Below are 15755 nucleotides of genomic sequence, written 5' to 3'. Positions count from 1 at the left end.
TCCTCTGGCCCGGCCTTGGGTGAACTCAGCCTGGAGCCTCAGAATGCACAGATGGGTACTTGGTGCTCTGTCAGCAGATGCCTGAACCCTGAGTGTGGTTACCAAGGGAGCCAGAGCTGGGTGCAAGGAGGCTGCCCCTTACCTAAGTGTCCTGCCTGCAGTTATACGGTTAACTCCTCATGTGATCCTTTGCACGTGCTCACGGGTTGCTCCCCAAATATGTCCCTTCGTTTTCATATGTGTACCCCACACCCCACGAGAAGCTCCTTCATGGGAAGGATTCCTTAATGTCCCCGGCTCCTTCTCACAATCCCAGCCAGGAAATGCTAATGTGTAATATTTATGCATAATCTGCTTTTCTCAAGCTTCTCTGAACCTGGTGAGTGGAGCTTGGGGTTTTGGGCACCTGGTGGGACTGGAGGGATGTTAAGGTTTCCAAGGTTGAGTGAGCTCTGGGGAGACTATCTTAGCCCCAGCACTGAGTGAGAGCCACAGGAGCGGGAGGAGGCCTGATGGGGTCTCAGCAGGCCCAAAGGATATGACCTGGTGGCTCCTTAGTTTTATTTAAGGACTGCTGGTCGATTGTCTTGACCTGACCTGTGGTCATTTATTTCCTCTTGTCCAGGATCCCAATGAGCAGGTATCTGATGCTCCTCTCCAAGCCCTGATTCTCTGCTTCTCCCTCCATTCTTTGCTTTCTTTTCACCCACACTCCTGTTCTTTATTCCATCCTCCCAGGCTGATGGGGGTGGCCTGATGGGGGTGTCATTTTGACAACCAGGGCCAATCAGGTGTCCTGGGGAGGCCTCTGGCCTAGAGTGAGCTTGGGCTGCATCACTCTAACAGTCCCCACCCCTGCAACTCTGAAGTCTCAGTAAGGGATAGATTGAAGCAGATGAGGGCTAATTAGCCACTGGGTCTCTCTGTTCTTCCCTCAGGCCATTAGCCATGCCAGGCAGAATACATCTTCCTGCTCCCCTTCTAACTCAGGCATCCCATAGGAGGCAGAGATGATCAGGTATGTGTCTCACTGGAGAAACCAGACATCATGCTGTTCTGGCCGTTAGGGGCTGGCACCTGATTTCCAAAGGATGCCGAGGAGTCAGGTCAGCTTCTGCCCTTGAAGCATAAACCACAGTTCCCAGGAAAGGATAGTTGTTTGTGCCTGAGAGCAAAGCTGGTGGGGAACGTGTGGCAGAAAGAGATCAGTTGTTAACATTCCCCTTCTTCCCGCCAGTCCCAATCCAGAACACAGTAAGGCAGTTTTCTAGTCACACATTCCACACTTGAGAGTGGATAAATATACCTCATGTCTTCTGCCTCCTGCCGTGCAGCGATGAGATGTGGGGCTGCTGGGCTAGGTAGGAGACTTCGTGTCAGGGAAGTCAGTGGTGGGTCTGGTATCACTCAAAGGGCTTAAGTATGCTTGTTGGACGGGCCTCCCTACCTTAATAAAGAAGGGATCAGGGCAGACAAACCTCTGATCCATCCTTTTATTTCTTCAGCTGATGTGAGGGTGTTAGGCTCTAAAGACAAGATGTTTGCTTGCAAAAATGCAGGCTGCTGCTGACAGAGGAAACCGAGTAAGGGGATGGAGAGCTCCAAACGCGCCCTGCCACTCCTGCACAGAACAGCCACTGTGGATCCTTCTGAGGCTGGTTAAGAGGAATTGTTGATATAAGAAAAGCACATACCGTTCTCTATACCCTTGAGAACTTGTCTCTTCTTCAGCCCAGATGCTCTTCAGGCACTTCCTAGGTTTAAACACAGGTACTGAACTGGCTCCAATCTCAGCCTGCCTACCATCACGAGCCCAGATCTCCTCATAGCCTTGCCCCATCCCCACCCCTCCAAAAATTCAGATCTGCAGCACTTGCTGAAACCAAAATTAACCTGCTGCCCTCCCTGGGGTGCTGGGATGAGGGGATAGAAGAAAAACAGAATCTGTGGCCAGGGTTCTCTCGAGCTGGGTTCTGGCTTGGACCCCCAGCCTGGGAAGGGGTCTTGGGGTATTGTTTTCTCCAGATTCTTTAGCCTTCTGCAAGTGACTGAGGTGAGGTCCTTTTGGGTATCTTTCCCAAGCTTCTTATTAACGGGCTCGGAGGCCAAAGCTCTCCTCCAGGCGTTGGGAGAGTTGAGTGGAGGGATTCACTCGCTGGTAAGGAAGGCATTGCTATGGACTTGAGTCTGTGGACAGAGTCTGCCTGCTTTGATCTGGGCAAAACCAGGCAAAACCAAGCAGAAACTCCTGCACCAAGCTCAGCCCTCTGGAGTCCCACCAGGTGCTCTGGGGGCTTGCGCCAATGCCAGGTCCGTGTGGCTGAGGCCCTTTCTGGGCTGCGTCCCTGATTTGCCAAGGTCAGAAGGGCAAGGCCCCACCCTGGTCCCAGTGTGGATTGCTCTGAAGAGACCAGGGCTCCCATCTCAGGATTCCCTGCTACCAGGGAAAAGACAAAGGAAGCTGCATTGCCAAGTTGCAGATTTTGCCTCGGGCAACTAAATTTATTAGCAAGAAAAAATTTTTGTCAGCCCAGTGCTGACCAACAAAGTACATCGTTAATAAAGGATAACAAATCTGTCACTTAATTCATAAAACATACCTCAAGCAGTTACAACTAAAAATAAAGTTGGATTTTTGTTTTAATTTAAAAGCCTCAAAAATAACAAGCAATATGTTTTTAAACATGTAGTAGACACAATTGTCTATTATACAATATACACTGTACACAAGTAGGGCTTGGGCTGGTCAGGGTGGGTGAGATGATGGGGAGAGGGAGGAGGTTCAGGATGGGAAGGTGTTTTATCTGAATCCAGATTTGAGTTGAAATGCTGTGTCATTTAGAAAAGAGAATTGCTACAGTGAGAAAAAAAAATTCATATGCTCATCATTGCCCCCCAAAAACCTTAAACTAAAAGCAGGCATGGGGGAGGTGAGTAACAAGGACAGGAAGAAGGGAGCAATTAAAGAAACTTCTTGAAAGCATACACAATACACAGTGTTCATCATCGGAAGTAGAGTGTAAGGCAACGTTCTCCATAGAGAAAGAGGAATCAGGGAGTGGGTGGGCAGCTTTACTTTTTAAATAGAAAGTTGGAATGTGCTGGAGGAGAGTTGGGGTCGGGTGGGGCATGTGGAGTGGAGGCGACTGGCTGCCAGGGGAGCCCTGGGTGCAGGACCCGGGCGTCCAGGCGTCCGCGGTGGCCGAGGGGGCCAGGGCGGTGCAGGAGGGGGAGAGGGGCATGGCACGATGCGACTCCGGCAGTGTTGGGGGGAGGGGGCTCACTTTGCTCCTCGACGGAGTGAAATTCATGTTTTTCCTTTGGAAATAAGGGTTCCCACTCGTCCTGATTTAGAACGTCTCATTGGGCATGGCCAGTGTCCATGGTTTGGGCAGGCCAGGAGCTTGTGGTGAGAGGGGAGGGCCAGGGTGGAGCCAAGGGGCTTCAGAAGGAGGTGCATATGGGGGCAGCAGAGCCCCTTCCTGTGGGGACAGTCGCACAACAGGAACGGGGGTTGAGGCGGGCCCATGACAGCGTGGGCCTCCTTTCTGCCAGAGGCCCAGGCAGGACACGGGCAGGTCTGCATCTGTGGGGCCTCCTGCCTCAGTTGGCCTTACAAGTTCTTCGTGACCAGGTGGGTCTTGTAATGCTTGGTGAGGTGGTCACTCCTCATGAAGCGCTTCTGACACTGGGCACACTCGAAGCGTTTGTCCCCTGGGAAGAGGAGATGCCTGTCACTCACAGATACATGTCCCTCTGCCTAACCCCGGCTCAAAGTCCTCCCCCTCACAGGAAAAGCCCTCTCCCCTCTGGGCTGCCAGCCTGAGCACTAACAGCTCGAATCACACCCACCCACCCGGGCTGGGTTAGCTACTGTTCTGTGTATTTACTCTGAGGCTACAGAGGGTGGGTGAGACCTGCCCCCACTACTGGCCTTGCATCCCAGGCCCAGGCCACGTGTCTGCTCACTGGGAGCATCTGCCAGAATAGCAGTTCTCAAAGCATGTGCTGTGGACCACTGGAGGCACCCAGGACAATCTTAGGTGGTAGATGGATGAACATTTTTCTACTTTATAGTTTTGTATTTATTTGTGAGTACATTAAAACACTTAGCTATGGTCTCAAGTCTGTGATGTGAAAAGTTAATCCTTCACTGGACATAAAAGAGTAAAAATAGTAAAATGATTTAAGGAAAATCATTTGTTAAATAACAGTAGGAAAGCTGGGAGCCAGAGGGCCTGGGTTGAACCAGCTCCACCAGCCACTGGCTATGTGACCCTGACCCTGCTCCATGCCTCAGAAAATGGGCATAATCACAGTACTGTTTCCATAGAGTCATATGAAAATTAAATTAGTTAATGAGAAAATGTCTAGGAGATTGCAAGACTGAACACTGACATCTTAGGAATCAGTGAACTAAAACGGATGGGAATGAGCCAATTTAATTCAGATAACCAATTCCTTAGAAGAAATAGTCTCAAAAGTCTACAAAAGAGCCCAAAATGCAGTACTTGGGTGCAACCTCAAAAACAACAGAATGATCTCGGCTTGTTTCCAAGGTAAACCATTCAACATCACAGTAATCCAAGTCTATGCCCTAACCACTGATGCTGGGGAAGCTGAAGCTGACCAGTTCTATGAAGACCTACAACACCTTCTAGAACTAACACCAAAAAAAAGATCTCCTTTTCAGTATAGGGGTGGAATATAAAAGTAGGAAGTCAAGAGAGACCCAGATTACAGGCAAGTTTGGCCTTCAAGTACAAAATTAAGCAGGGCAAAGGCTAACAGTTTTGTCAAGAGAACACACTGGTCATAGGAAAAGACTCTTTTCTAACAACCTAAGCTCTATACATGGACATCACCAGATGGTCAACACCAAAATCAGATTGATTATATATTCTCTGTAGACAAACATGGAAAAGCTCTATACAGTCAGTAAAAACAAGACCTGGAGCTGCCTGTGGCTCAGATCATGAGCTCCTTATTGCAAAATCCAGGCTTAAATTGAAGAAAGTAGGGAAAACCACTAGGCCATTCAAGTATGACCTAAATCAAATCCCTTGTGATTATACAGTGGAGGTGATGAATAGATTCAAGGGATTAGATCTGGTAGACAGAGTGCTTGAAGGACTGTGGACGAAGGTTTGTAACACTGTACAGGAGGTGGTGACCAAAACCATCCCCAAGAAAAAGAAATGTAAGAAGGCAAAATGCTTGTCTGAGGAGGCTTTACAAATAGCTGAGGAAAGAAGAGAAGCAAAAGGCAAGGGAGAAAGGGAAAGATAAACCCAACTTAATGCAGAGCTGCAGAGAATAGCAAGGAGAGATAAGAAGGTCTTCTTAAATGAACAATGCAAAGAAGTAGAAGAAAACAACAGAACGGGAAAGACTAGAGATCTTTTTAAGAAAATTGGAGATATCAAGGGAACATTTCATGCAAAGATGGGCATGATAAAGGACAGAAACAGTAAGGATCTAACAGAAGCAGACAAGATTAAGAAGAGGTGGCAAGAATACACTGAAGACCTATACAAAAAAGATCTTAGTGACCCTGATAACCATGATGGTTTGATCTTTCACCTACAGCCAGACATCCTGGAGTCTGAAATCAAGTGGTCCTCAGGAAGCATTACTACAAACAAAGCTAGTGAAAATGATGGAATTCCAGGTCTGAGAAGATATTTAGAATCTTAGAAGATAATGCTGTTAAAATGCTGCAGTCAGTATGTCAGTAAATTTGGAAAACTAGGCAGGGGCCACAGGACTGGAAAAGGTCAGTTTTCATTCCAATCCCAAAGAAGGGCAATGTCAAAGAATGTTCAAACTACCATACACTTGGGCTCATTTCACATACTAGCAAGGTTATGCTCAAAATCCTTCAAGCTAGGCTTCAGCAATATGTGAACTAAGAACTTCTAGATGTACAAGCTGGGTTAAGAAAAGGCGGAGGAATCAGAGATCAAACTGCTAACCTTTGCTGGATCATAGAGAAAGCAAGGGAATTAAAAAAAAAATCTACTTCTGCTTCTTTGACTACTACTCCTTTGACTGTGTGGATCACAACAAATTGGAAAATTCTTAAAAAGATAATACCAGACCATCTCACCTGTCTCCTGAGAAACCTATATGCAGGTCAAGAAGCAACAATTAGAACTGGACAGGAACAACTGACTGGGTTCAAAATTGGGAAAGGAGTACAACAAGGCTGTATATTGTCACACTAGTTATTTAACTTATATGCAGAGTACATCACATGAAATACTGGGCTGGATGAATCACAAGCTGGAATCAAGATTGCTAGGAGAAATACCAACAACGTCAGATATGCAGATGATACCACTGTAATGGCAGAAAGTGAAGAGAAACTAAAGAGCCTCTTGATGACGGTGAAAGAGGAGAGTAAAAAACTGGCTTAAAACTCAACATTCAAAAAACACTAAGATCATGGCATCCGGTCCCATCACTTCTTGGCAAATAGAAGGGGAAAAAGTGAAAGCAATGACAAATTTTATTTTCTTGAGCTCTAAAGTCACTGCAAATGGTGACTGCACTCATGAAATCAAGACACTTGCTCCCTGGAAAGAAATCTAGACAGCATATTAAAAAGCACAGACATCACTTTGCCAACAAACATCCATCTATTCAAAGCTATTGTTTTTCCAGTAGTCATGTACAGATATGAGAGTTGGACTATAAAGAAGGCTGAGTGCCGAAAATTGATGCTTCAAATTGTCGTGCTGGAGAAGACCCTTAAGATCTCCATGGCATACAAGATCAAATCAGTCAGTCCTAAAGGAAATCAACCGTGAATACTGGAAGGACTGATACTCAAGCTGAAACTCCAATACTTTGGCCACCTGATGCAAAGTGCCAACTCACTGGAAAAGACCCTGATGTTAGGAAAGATAGAAGGCAAAAGGAGAAGAGGGCAACAGAAGATGGGATGGTTAGATAGCATCACTGACTCAATGGACATGAATCTGAGCAAACCGGAGAGAGTGGAGGACAGAGGAGCCTGGCGTGCTGCAGTCCATAGGGTTGCAAAGAGTCAGACATGACTTAGAGACTGAACAACAAGCTTGGCACAGTGCTTGTTAAATAGCTATGCAGCTGTGGCAGAAGTCATCAAGGCCATGCAGTGCAAGTGACCTCACTGTGGGAAACACTATAAAAAAGGAAAGGCTTGTGAGAACCTCCCGGGTAGTCCTGCACCGGAGAAGACAGTCTGTACCCTGCACTCAGTGTGGCAGTACCGTGGCCAGGCCAGGAATCTCCATGTCGCTGGTGGGGAGCTGACATGAGGGTGGGTTGGAAAGTGCTGCAGGGGAGGGAAGCAGACCTGTGTGGGTGCGGGCATGCCGCTGGAGCTCGTCGCTCCGTGTAAACCTCTTGCCACAGAAGAACCAGTTGCAGACAAAGGGCCGCTCGCCGGTGTGCAGGCGCACGTGAGCCCGCAGCAGGGACGTCTTACGGAAAGTCTTGCCGCAGTCGGGGATGTGGCATACATGCTTCTTCTTGCCCTGCTCTCCAGACCTGGGAATTGGGTTGAAGGTGGGGTAGAGGAACAAGCAGAGAGAGCGGGAGGTAGAGATGGAGCAGAACAGGATGGAGAGAGGACGTGGGGTCAGGCCGGAGAGCAAAGGAAGGGGAGGAGGCCAGGTGGCAGGAACTGCTGCCTCGTCCCCTCTTTGTGTTCCAGGGAGGGATTGGGGAACAGGGCACACGCTGGGCTGGCCACCTGGCCAGTTGCCTCAAATTACCTCTTGTCCCCATCCTTGCAGTTGGGACACGTGCAGGCCATGCGGCGCCGCTTTTCCCCAGGCTGGGCCTCTCCAGCCAGGGCCTGTTCCATCTGCAGCTGGATCTGGGTGGGGCTCAGCCCACTGATGGTCAGGTTGTTCCCAGAAACATTCTGCACAGTCAGCTGCTGCTGTCCTATGGGAAGGACGGGGGCACAGTTCAGGGTAAGGAAGCTGAAGGGCGCACAGGAGGGAACCTGACTCCTGTCTGCCCTCCTGCACAGGGTGAGGGTGAGAGTCATAGTGGCTAAGAGTTTTCAGCCTGCTATGTGCCTGATACCATTTTAGAGATCTTAAATGTATTTAATGCATTTAAGCTTCAAAAGCCCATGAAATAGGTAATATCATCCCCCTTTTACAGATTAAGAAACTGAGGCTCACAGTCACACAGCCAGAACTTATAGAACTTGGATCTGAACCCAGGTCATCAACTTGAGAGTCAATGCCCAGAACCACTATGCTACACAGGCTGAAGTCACTTCCAGACACTGCCCACCTGGGTCCTATCTTGAAATGCTTTCCCAGAATCTCCTCCAGCTTTGGGTCCTTGTGAGACACCAACTCTGCTCCCAGAAAAGCATCCAGGAATTATTGTTCATAGAGGGAGAGACAGTGCTTTGCACTCTGGAATAAATCAAGTCCCCCGGCACTTGCACAAAGCCATCAAAGCAGGGGAGTGCCTGTAGGCGAACTCCTCCCTGCTGCTAAACCAAGGATGAAGGGAAGAGATTCAGACAGATTCAACTGCTCTGAATAGTGCCCTTCACCCAGCCAAAGAATACAATGACCCATTTTTGCTCAGTAACTAGTGTTTTATTATCTGCAAGGTGGCTTTCATACTGAAGATATGACAAAATATTGCCACCGAACTGAGTGCCATACAAGCCAGTCTTGCTGCCAAAGGCTCCCTTCTCTTCTATCAACCTTAAGTCAAGGCTTTCTCCAAGAAGCCTTCCTTCAAGTACCTTTACCCAGAGCCTCCCTTGAACATGTCTTTGGTCTGCACCAAACTATTCTGTATGCATATGTTAGCTGGAAAGTTTTCCTGAGTGTATCTTATGTTCTCCATCATATTCAAGGTCTTTAGCTGTTGGAAAGGCCAACATGTGTCTTAAACTATCTCACAAAGCTGACGTAAGGACCAAGGAACATGCTTTTAAGATGGAAGGGACCAGGCAAATGTCAGGCCTATGTGTGGGATGCACAGGCATGCTGCCCACACCCCAGCCCAGGGGACTTCCCTCACCGCCAGTGTTGGTGATGGTGACAGGCACGCCCTGGACCTGGACACCATTGATGTTGATGGTCTGCATGGCCTGGGCTGCTGCTGCCAGCTGTGCTGCATTCAGGCTGATGATGCTCCCAGCAGGAGCGATCTTTGGCAGGGGTCGTTCTTTTCGGAGAATTGCAGCCGAGTGCTTTTTGCTGGTCCCGCTCAGATGGGCAGCACGGGACGCGGGGCTACTACAAGTGGTGGTGGAGGCAGTCGCAGCTGTTGCTGGGGGGCTGTCCTGGACGAGGACCGTCTGTACCTCACCAGAAGGCGTACGGATGTAGACCTGGGAGGTGCCAGAGAGAAAAAGTCAGTGCCCCCTGAGAGTCCTGGCACCTGCCACGTTTCAATGAAACACCATCTCCCTGCCCCAAGGAAGAAACGCGGACCTCTCTGTCCACCCAAGTCTTCTCCAACTAGCCCAGACCTACATTTACCCCCTGCTGATGCCCAACAAACAGGGCTGATGGCATCCCTCTACTAAGCTGACAGATGTTATCTGCTGATTTGAAACAAAACAGTTTACTTAGCATAGAAAAATATAATGCCAAATCTCTGAACTGAAGAATTAGAAGGCAGCTAAATGATGATCTCACAAAAGATGCACTGTGAATGCTCTTCGAACAAGTGATAACAGCCTTTAGGAGATCCTTTTGCCACAAAGGAATCACTGGGGCAAGTGGTGAGACCTGAACGGAGTCTCTGAATTAAAAGTTAGTCTGCATCCTTGCTAGCTTTCTATGCTTGATGGTTGTGCTGTTGTTATGTAGAATGTCCTTGTGTTTAAGAATTACACACTTTCTATAAAACATTCGGGAGTAACGGGCAAGATGGCAACTTATACTCAAATGATTTGTTAAAAAAAAAGTCTGCTGCGATTTTGATTGGAATTATTATTTTTTTTGATTGGGATTATTTTTGATCCTTGGATTATTTAGGACCATATTTCTCAGTTAAAAGCAAACAAACCTCATGTTATCTATTATTAAGTACACATCTCATCCTCAATTTTCTGGTATGTGCCTGCCCCTTTTGCAAATCATTGCTATTTTCTGCATATCCAAAATTTATGTTACTAGAACATTTTCTTTCTCACAATATAGAGCAGAGTCCAACACACTTTTTCTCTAAAGGGAAGATAATACATACATATTTTAGGCTACGCAGGTCTTGAGGTCTCTGTCTTATGGTGAATAACCACACAAATTGGCCAGATGTGACCTCAAGATTGACGACTACAAATCTCTCTCATAGAGAGTATAGTACATTTTTAAAAACATGCATATCCTTTGACCCACTTTTAGGAATTTATTTAGTGACAAGATTGAAATTCGCCTAGAAGATCCAGTTAATAGCTGGGTTTTAGCTGGATAACAGACAGTACCTCAGGAAATATACTATCATTAAAACATAACGTTGTAGTGCTAAATCTTTCTGCACATGTATTCTTACTTCCTTAGGAGGACCCCAATTTTAAGCCCTGCCTCCATCAGTCTCAAGACTCGGGACCTTAGGGAAGAGAAAGAGGTGCCTGGAGGCTTCAGCACCTGAGCAGTCTTGCCTCAGTTCTTCACCATCAAGGTAGGTCTGATAAGGGAGGCTCACATGTTCTACAACAAATTACACTGATTCATAGAAAGCCACTTGGCAGTGTGCAATATACCAGAAGGGAGGAGGCACTTGAGGGCAGGCCTCAGATTTCCTCCCCAGGGTGCTTCTCCACCTGCACAGCTCCCTACTGTCATCACTCACCCTGATGCCCTGGTTCTCTCTACAGACAGCTGGATTATAAGTTCCTCCATGGCAGGAGCTGGTTTTTTATATTCAAAAAGAAATCCTTATACAATTTTAAGTGTAGCCCCTGCCATACATAACATAGTGAGCCAGGGTGGAATAAGGGAAAAAAAGTGTGGGTCTGAAATCTGAGTTGAATCCTGGCTCTTTATGTTGAATCCAGTTATTTGTGCTCTATTAGATCTGGATATTAATAATTTCTCTTGAGTTTCAGGTTCTCCATCTGCAACATGGGCCTAATCTCTGGCTTTTACTAAATTTACACAAAGTATAAATGCTGCCCTGCAGAGCCATATAAATTTGAATATTACAGCCCCCTAATAAATGCCAAAAGTAAGTTCCTGTTTAGGTCAGCGTTACAGATAGATCTATCCTAAATGTTCCTGCTATAAAGCTAGGGAGGGGTGCCTCTTCTGAACTTTTGTCATTAACAATGATTAGCATTTTTCTCATTGGTTTTCTTACTTTATATCAAATTCTATGGTTCTGACTAGAATTTTTTCACTCTTACTATCATTCTGAGTATGTAGTTCTAGAATAAAAAAAATAAAATTTTTGTGGCATGTGGGATCTTAGTTCCTCTACAGGCATTAAACCTGTGTCCCCCTGCAGTGGAAGCAGAGTCCTAACCACTAGACTGCCAGGGGAAGTCCCTGAACTTTACATATCTGCCACCTACTCATCCCTCTACCAAAAGACCCCCCTAAAGGAAGTTTTCAAAATATAGGTATATATGGATGTTGTACCTGATTTCTAAAGATAAGCAGCATGTGGCCCTACGATCTGGCAGAAATGCGCCCTTACTACCCATCCCAAACGATCCTGACTCCCAACGCTGAGGTCAGATGGGAAGATGCATGAGCATCACCTAGAAAGGCGAGCCAAGTGGAACGGAGCATCAGCTGTTTAGAGCTGAGAAGGAGAGGGAAGCTCTGCGGAAAGGTCAGCGTGGTACCTGAGTAGGTGACGGCTCAGCAGCCTGGATCTGGAAGTTCTGGGAGGGCTTCTGGGGGACGGTGGGGAGTGTGGCGGACGCGGCCTGCACCACCCGCAGGGCCTGCTGTGGAATCTGCACCACCTGCTGCTGCTCGGCCTTGGGGGGCACCACCTGGACCTGCTGGACCACGGCTGGCTGGCCCCCGCCGGGGCTCTGAACGATGAGCAGGTTGTTTCCTGCTTGGATGATGTTGTCCGCGGTGGTCTCGATCAGCACCGTCTCCACTTGCTCGGCCACGGCCACAGGGGGCTGGGCGGCAGGAAGACTCTTCTTCCTGGCTTTCTTGTTAGTCTTAGACAGCGGGGCAGGGGGGCTCTCCGTGAGGAGCTGAGTGGTGGCCCCGGGGTCGCTGGTGTTCACGAGGTTGTTGACAGGCAGAGTAAGGGTCACATTGCCACCGCCACCTGTCAGCTTCACCACATTGGCCCCGCTCTGTGCCGGAGCGGTGGTCGTACTTGACTTCTGGACAGGGGCTGGCTTGATGGGGACGGGCTTGTGACTGGACGGGGATGGGGTGATGATGGCTTGGTTGGTGCCAGGGATGATCTGGATCTGGTTGGTGAGACTGGGCTGCACCTGGATGGTCTGAGGACTGCTGGCCTGGATCTGAGGGACTGCCTGGTACTGGATACTGGTGTTCGATCGGGTCCCTTTGTTGACCACGGTGGGGTTCTGGATGGCGAACACCAGCTGCCCCCCAGGGTAGGACGTGCTCAGCTGTGACCCCTGAATCTGAAGTATGTTTCCCTTGGAGGACAAGATTCCAAAGCTATTCTTGCTGGGGCTGAGAGGGAGAGGGGCGGGTTTGATAGGGACGAGTTTCCGTGGAGTGGGCTGAGGGGGAGCAGGAGGCGTCACCGCAGCTTCAACAGCTGGAGGGCCGATTTTGCTACATGTCGCGGCAAGTAGTGCTAAGGGAGATGGCTGGGAGTCCTGCAAAACACCAGGAGGAGACCAAGAGTGAGACATGAGGCCTGCTGCCCAGCCGCCCCACCCTTTAGGATCCTCTCCTCCTGGCAGGCTCCTCCCCACCTGACGAGTGGGGTGCCAGCATCCTTCCCCTGCAGCTGTCCCAGTCTCCCATCCCCAATGGTTTCTCCACTGAGGAATTAACAGAGAAAAGGCGGAAAGTGTCCTCAGGAAGGAACTCCGCAGAAGCAGCCCTTGACAGAGTGAACTAGCAACATGAGCTGACCTCTTACTCCCTGGGCCTAATGGTGTCTAATGGGGATCTAGAATCACCCTCAGCTTGTAGACGGAGCTCTATTAGCCCCCACCCCACCCCAGCGATAAAGGATCCTTGACTCATCAAGTGAGGAAGCACTGAGGAAGGGAAGGAGAGAAAGACAAGTGGAGGGGACAGGAGGAATAAACCCTTTGGAAAAGTGTTTTCCAGCGCTTGGGACATGACATTTTCGATGGACAAGGAAAGAGCCTCTGGGGTGCAGGGACAGTCTCTGTTTTCCTTGTATGGTCAGTGGGGTCTGGTGGAAGGACCTTCAGTTGCATCCTGCTTTTCCTCCTGACTCAATTGTTGCACCTTAGATGAGCTACCTTGGTTTCTTAGGTCAGAAAAAGTGAAAAACTGAACCCTCCCTGGTCTCACAGCCTTGGGCAGTTATAGTGAGCCAGCAGAGCTTCAGTTGTGGCTTCATGTCAGCTTCAGCAAGCCCTTCCAGGCTAATGCAGCCCCCAACCCCCAGAGCCCACTGCCCACTCGCCTGGGTGGTAGAGGCGGCAGGCTGCAGGTAGTCACTGGGACTGACAGCGGCAGTGGCAGCCATGCTGGTCTGTGGTTCTGTCGGAAGAAAAGAGATGCAATAATACTCATGGTGCTTGAAAAGAACCCAAGTCCCCTGGCCTCAGATTTTCTTTCCCCACGAGAGGCTGATGAGCTTTCCCCACACTACCCTACTCGAGGTTAGCAACCCTACAAAGACCTTCTCTCTTTCTCAGACTTAGCCATCCAGGCCGTGAGGACAGCTGGTCCTGCCTCCACTGGGCTGTCTTCCAACCATCAAAAAGTCTAGAATAATGTAAAGATACCGAGACTATAAAAACATGGGCTTCAGTAACTAAGTGGTGCCACCTAATGGAGCCCTCTCTGCCAGGCACTGCTGCCTCTCCCCAGCTAGACTGGGGCCCCTATACGGTGGGCAGGGGCGTCCCCCCAGCTATTCCTGTAGCTCTGACAAGGGCTTCTGCTCACTCCTGCTGTAACCAGATGCCAAGCCAGTCTGGGAGAGAAGCATCGCTGAGCTGGGATCTCTGACAAGAAGGACACACCCACTCCATGTAAAAAGTCTAGATCGCTTTATGCTCAGCCTTTACCACATGAACACAATGGCCTAGGTATCGAGCTATATATATATATATATATATAGAGAGAGAGAGAGAGAGAGAGCACATATGAATAATTACTTTAAATAAATTTAGTTTTACATAGCATGATAGGCATGGCCCCATAGTATCACCGAGACTAGGAGAGTTAATAACTGAATGTAATGAGAATGAATAAATCCTTTTTCTTAAATGAGTATATAATTCTATATATGAATATAGCAGGGAAAAAAATCTATTTAAAAAAAAGGCTAAAATGTTAAAAGCCATTATCTCCTGGTGGTATATTTTTGCTTCATTTAAAGAATTTTTCCCATTTTTCTGTATTTTCTCATTTTCCCCACAATGAACATACTCTACTATACTTTCGCTTTAAATAAAGGAAAATAAAGAACGTTGAGGGAGTAATGAAGGACTCTCTACTCTGAACTTAGGTCTGATCTAAGAGAAACAGAAGACAAGTAAAACAGAAATCAGGGGAATTTGCGACTCTAAGCCATCTTATAGTTTACAGATCACAAGAAAAAGAGCACCATGCAGAGAGTCAGACTTGTATATACCTCAGACCTTTGGAAAGCAGGTTTCAGGAAGTACAGAAACAAGAAGGGTATCACTCAGAGACGGGAAGGGGCAGAATGGCTCAGGCATTGAGCACTTGGAACCACTCACAGTTTGGCTGGTCTCTGGTTTCTCTTTGGGAGAATGATTCTTAAATGAGAAAAGGTAAAGAAAAGGTAGGTAAAGCAGGAACTGCAGCCCAGGACAGGTTAGTAAGCAGGCTTGTCAATGCCCTAAACGATTTCCAGGCCCCGAGGCCACATGAGCTGCACTCCACAGTAGGCAGAGACTTTGCAGCAAACTGTATGAGGAGCCAGAGGGCAACTCTGGGCCGATCACACAGGTGGATCCTGAAATATTACAGACACTGATCCTCAGCAAAACCCTAGAACAAACGACTGAACAGCGCTACAATTACTAAGGTAAGGAAGGCAGTGATCTCAAGGAATAAGCATGGGGTTGCTAAAACCAAGTCATGCTGAACAAACCTGTTTCTTTTTTATGGGGTTTTGGATGGCTACACTGAGAGAATAGTATACAAAAGCTCCCTGTGAATCAACAGGGCATTTGACCAAAACGGTCACAGTATTCTAATGAACAAGAAGGGAAAGAACTACATGCAGAATAATAGTCTAGTTTGGAGGCTAAGCTGAACATGCCTCTGCCTAAGTGCTGAGATCCAGGCTGTCCTAAGCAGTGTGCTGCTGTGAGGCCAGCCAGGGTCTCCTGCTAGAGGTGGGTCTCCCGACCAGGTCGGCAGGGTTCCCCTCGGAGGCTCATGCTTTTTCTAGCAGAACGTTTTATTCTTGTGTTTTCACTGCGATGATCATCTTTTAAAAATGAACACATACTGGGACGTCCCTGGTGGTCCAGTGGTTAAGATTTCGCACTTCCACTGCCGAGGGCATGAGTCTGACCCCTAGTCAGGGCTAGGATCACGCACTGACTCGTGAGGCAGCCAAAAAAGAACATGTAACTACAGATGACTGAG

At 48.0% G+C, this 15755-nt stretch overlaps 1 protein-coding gene and 1 long non-coding RNA gene across 2 annotated transcripts in view; one reads left to right on the top strand and one right to left on the bottom strand.

Moving 5' to 3' along the window:
* Positions 1 to 389: 389 nt before the first annotated feature.
* LOC120867271 lies at positions 390 to 2873 on the top strand. Its single transcript, XR_005721837.1, has 2 exons — positions 390 to 1018; positions 1560 to 2873. It is a non-coding gene; the product is annotated as an uncharacterized LOC120867271 (long non-coding RNA).
* The window catches only part of SP2 (Sp2 transcription factor), a 30463-nt gene continuing 17185 nt past the window's right edge, over positions 2478 to 15755 (bottom strand). Inside the window, exons 2-7 of the mRNA XM_040245570.1 lie at positions 13588 to 13664; positions 11825 to 12799; positions 9049 to 9361; positions 7764 to 7938; positions 7343 to 7536; positions 2478 to 3714 (exon numbers count right to left, since the gene is read on the bottom strand). Of these exons, the coding sequence (XP_040101504.1) occupies positions 3614 to 3714; positions 7343 to 7536; positions 7764 to 7938; positions 9049 to 9361; positions 11825 to 12799; positions 13588 to 13664 (1835 nt within the window). The 3' untranslated portion in view covers positions 2478 to 3613. The remainder of the gene's footprint in view (positions 3715 to 7342; positions 7537 to 7763; positions 7939 to 9048; positions 9362 to 11824; positions 12800 to 13587; positions 13665 to 15755) is intronic.

This window comes from Oryx dammah, unplaced genomic scaffold (genome assembly GCF_014754425.2).
Source record: "Oryx dammah isolate SB20612 unplaced genomic scaffold, SCBI_Odam_1.1 HiC_scaffold_8, whole genome shotgun sequence".
NCBI classification, from domain to species: domain Eukaryota; kingdom Metazoa; phylum Chordata; class Mammalia; order Artiodactyla; family Bovidae; genus Oryx; species Oryx dammah.
Note: the sequence above shows the minus strand (reverse complement) of the source record. Positions and strands in the feature narration are given on the sequence as shown.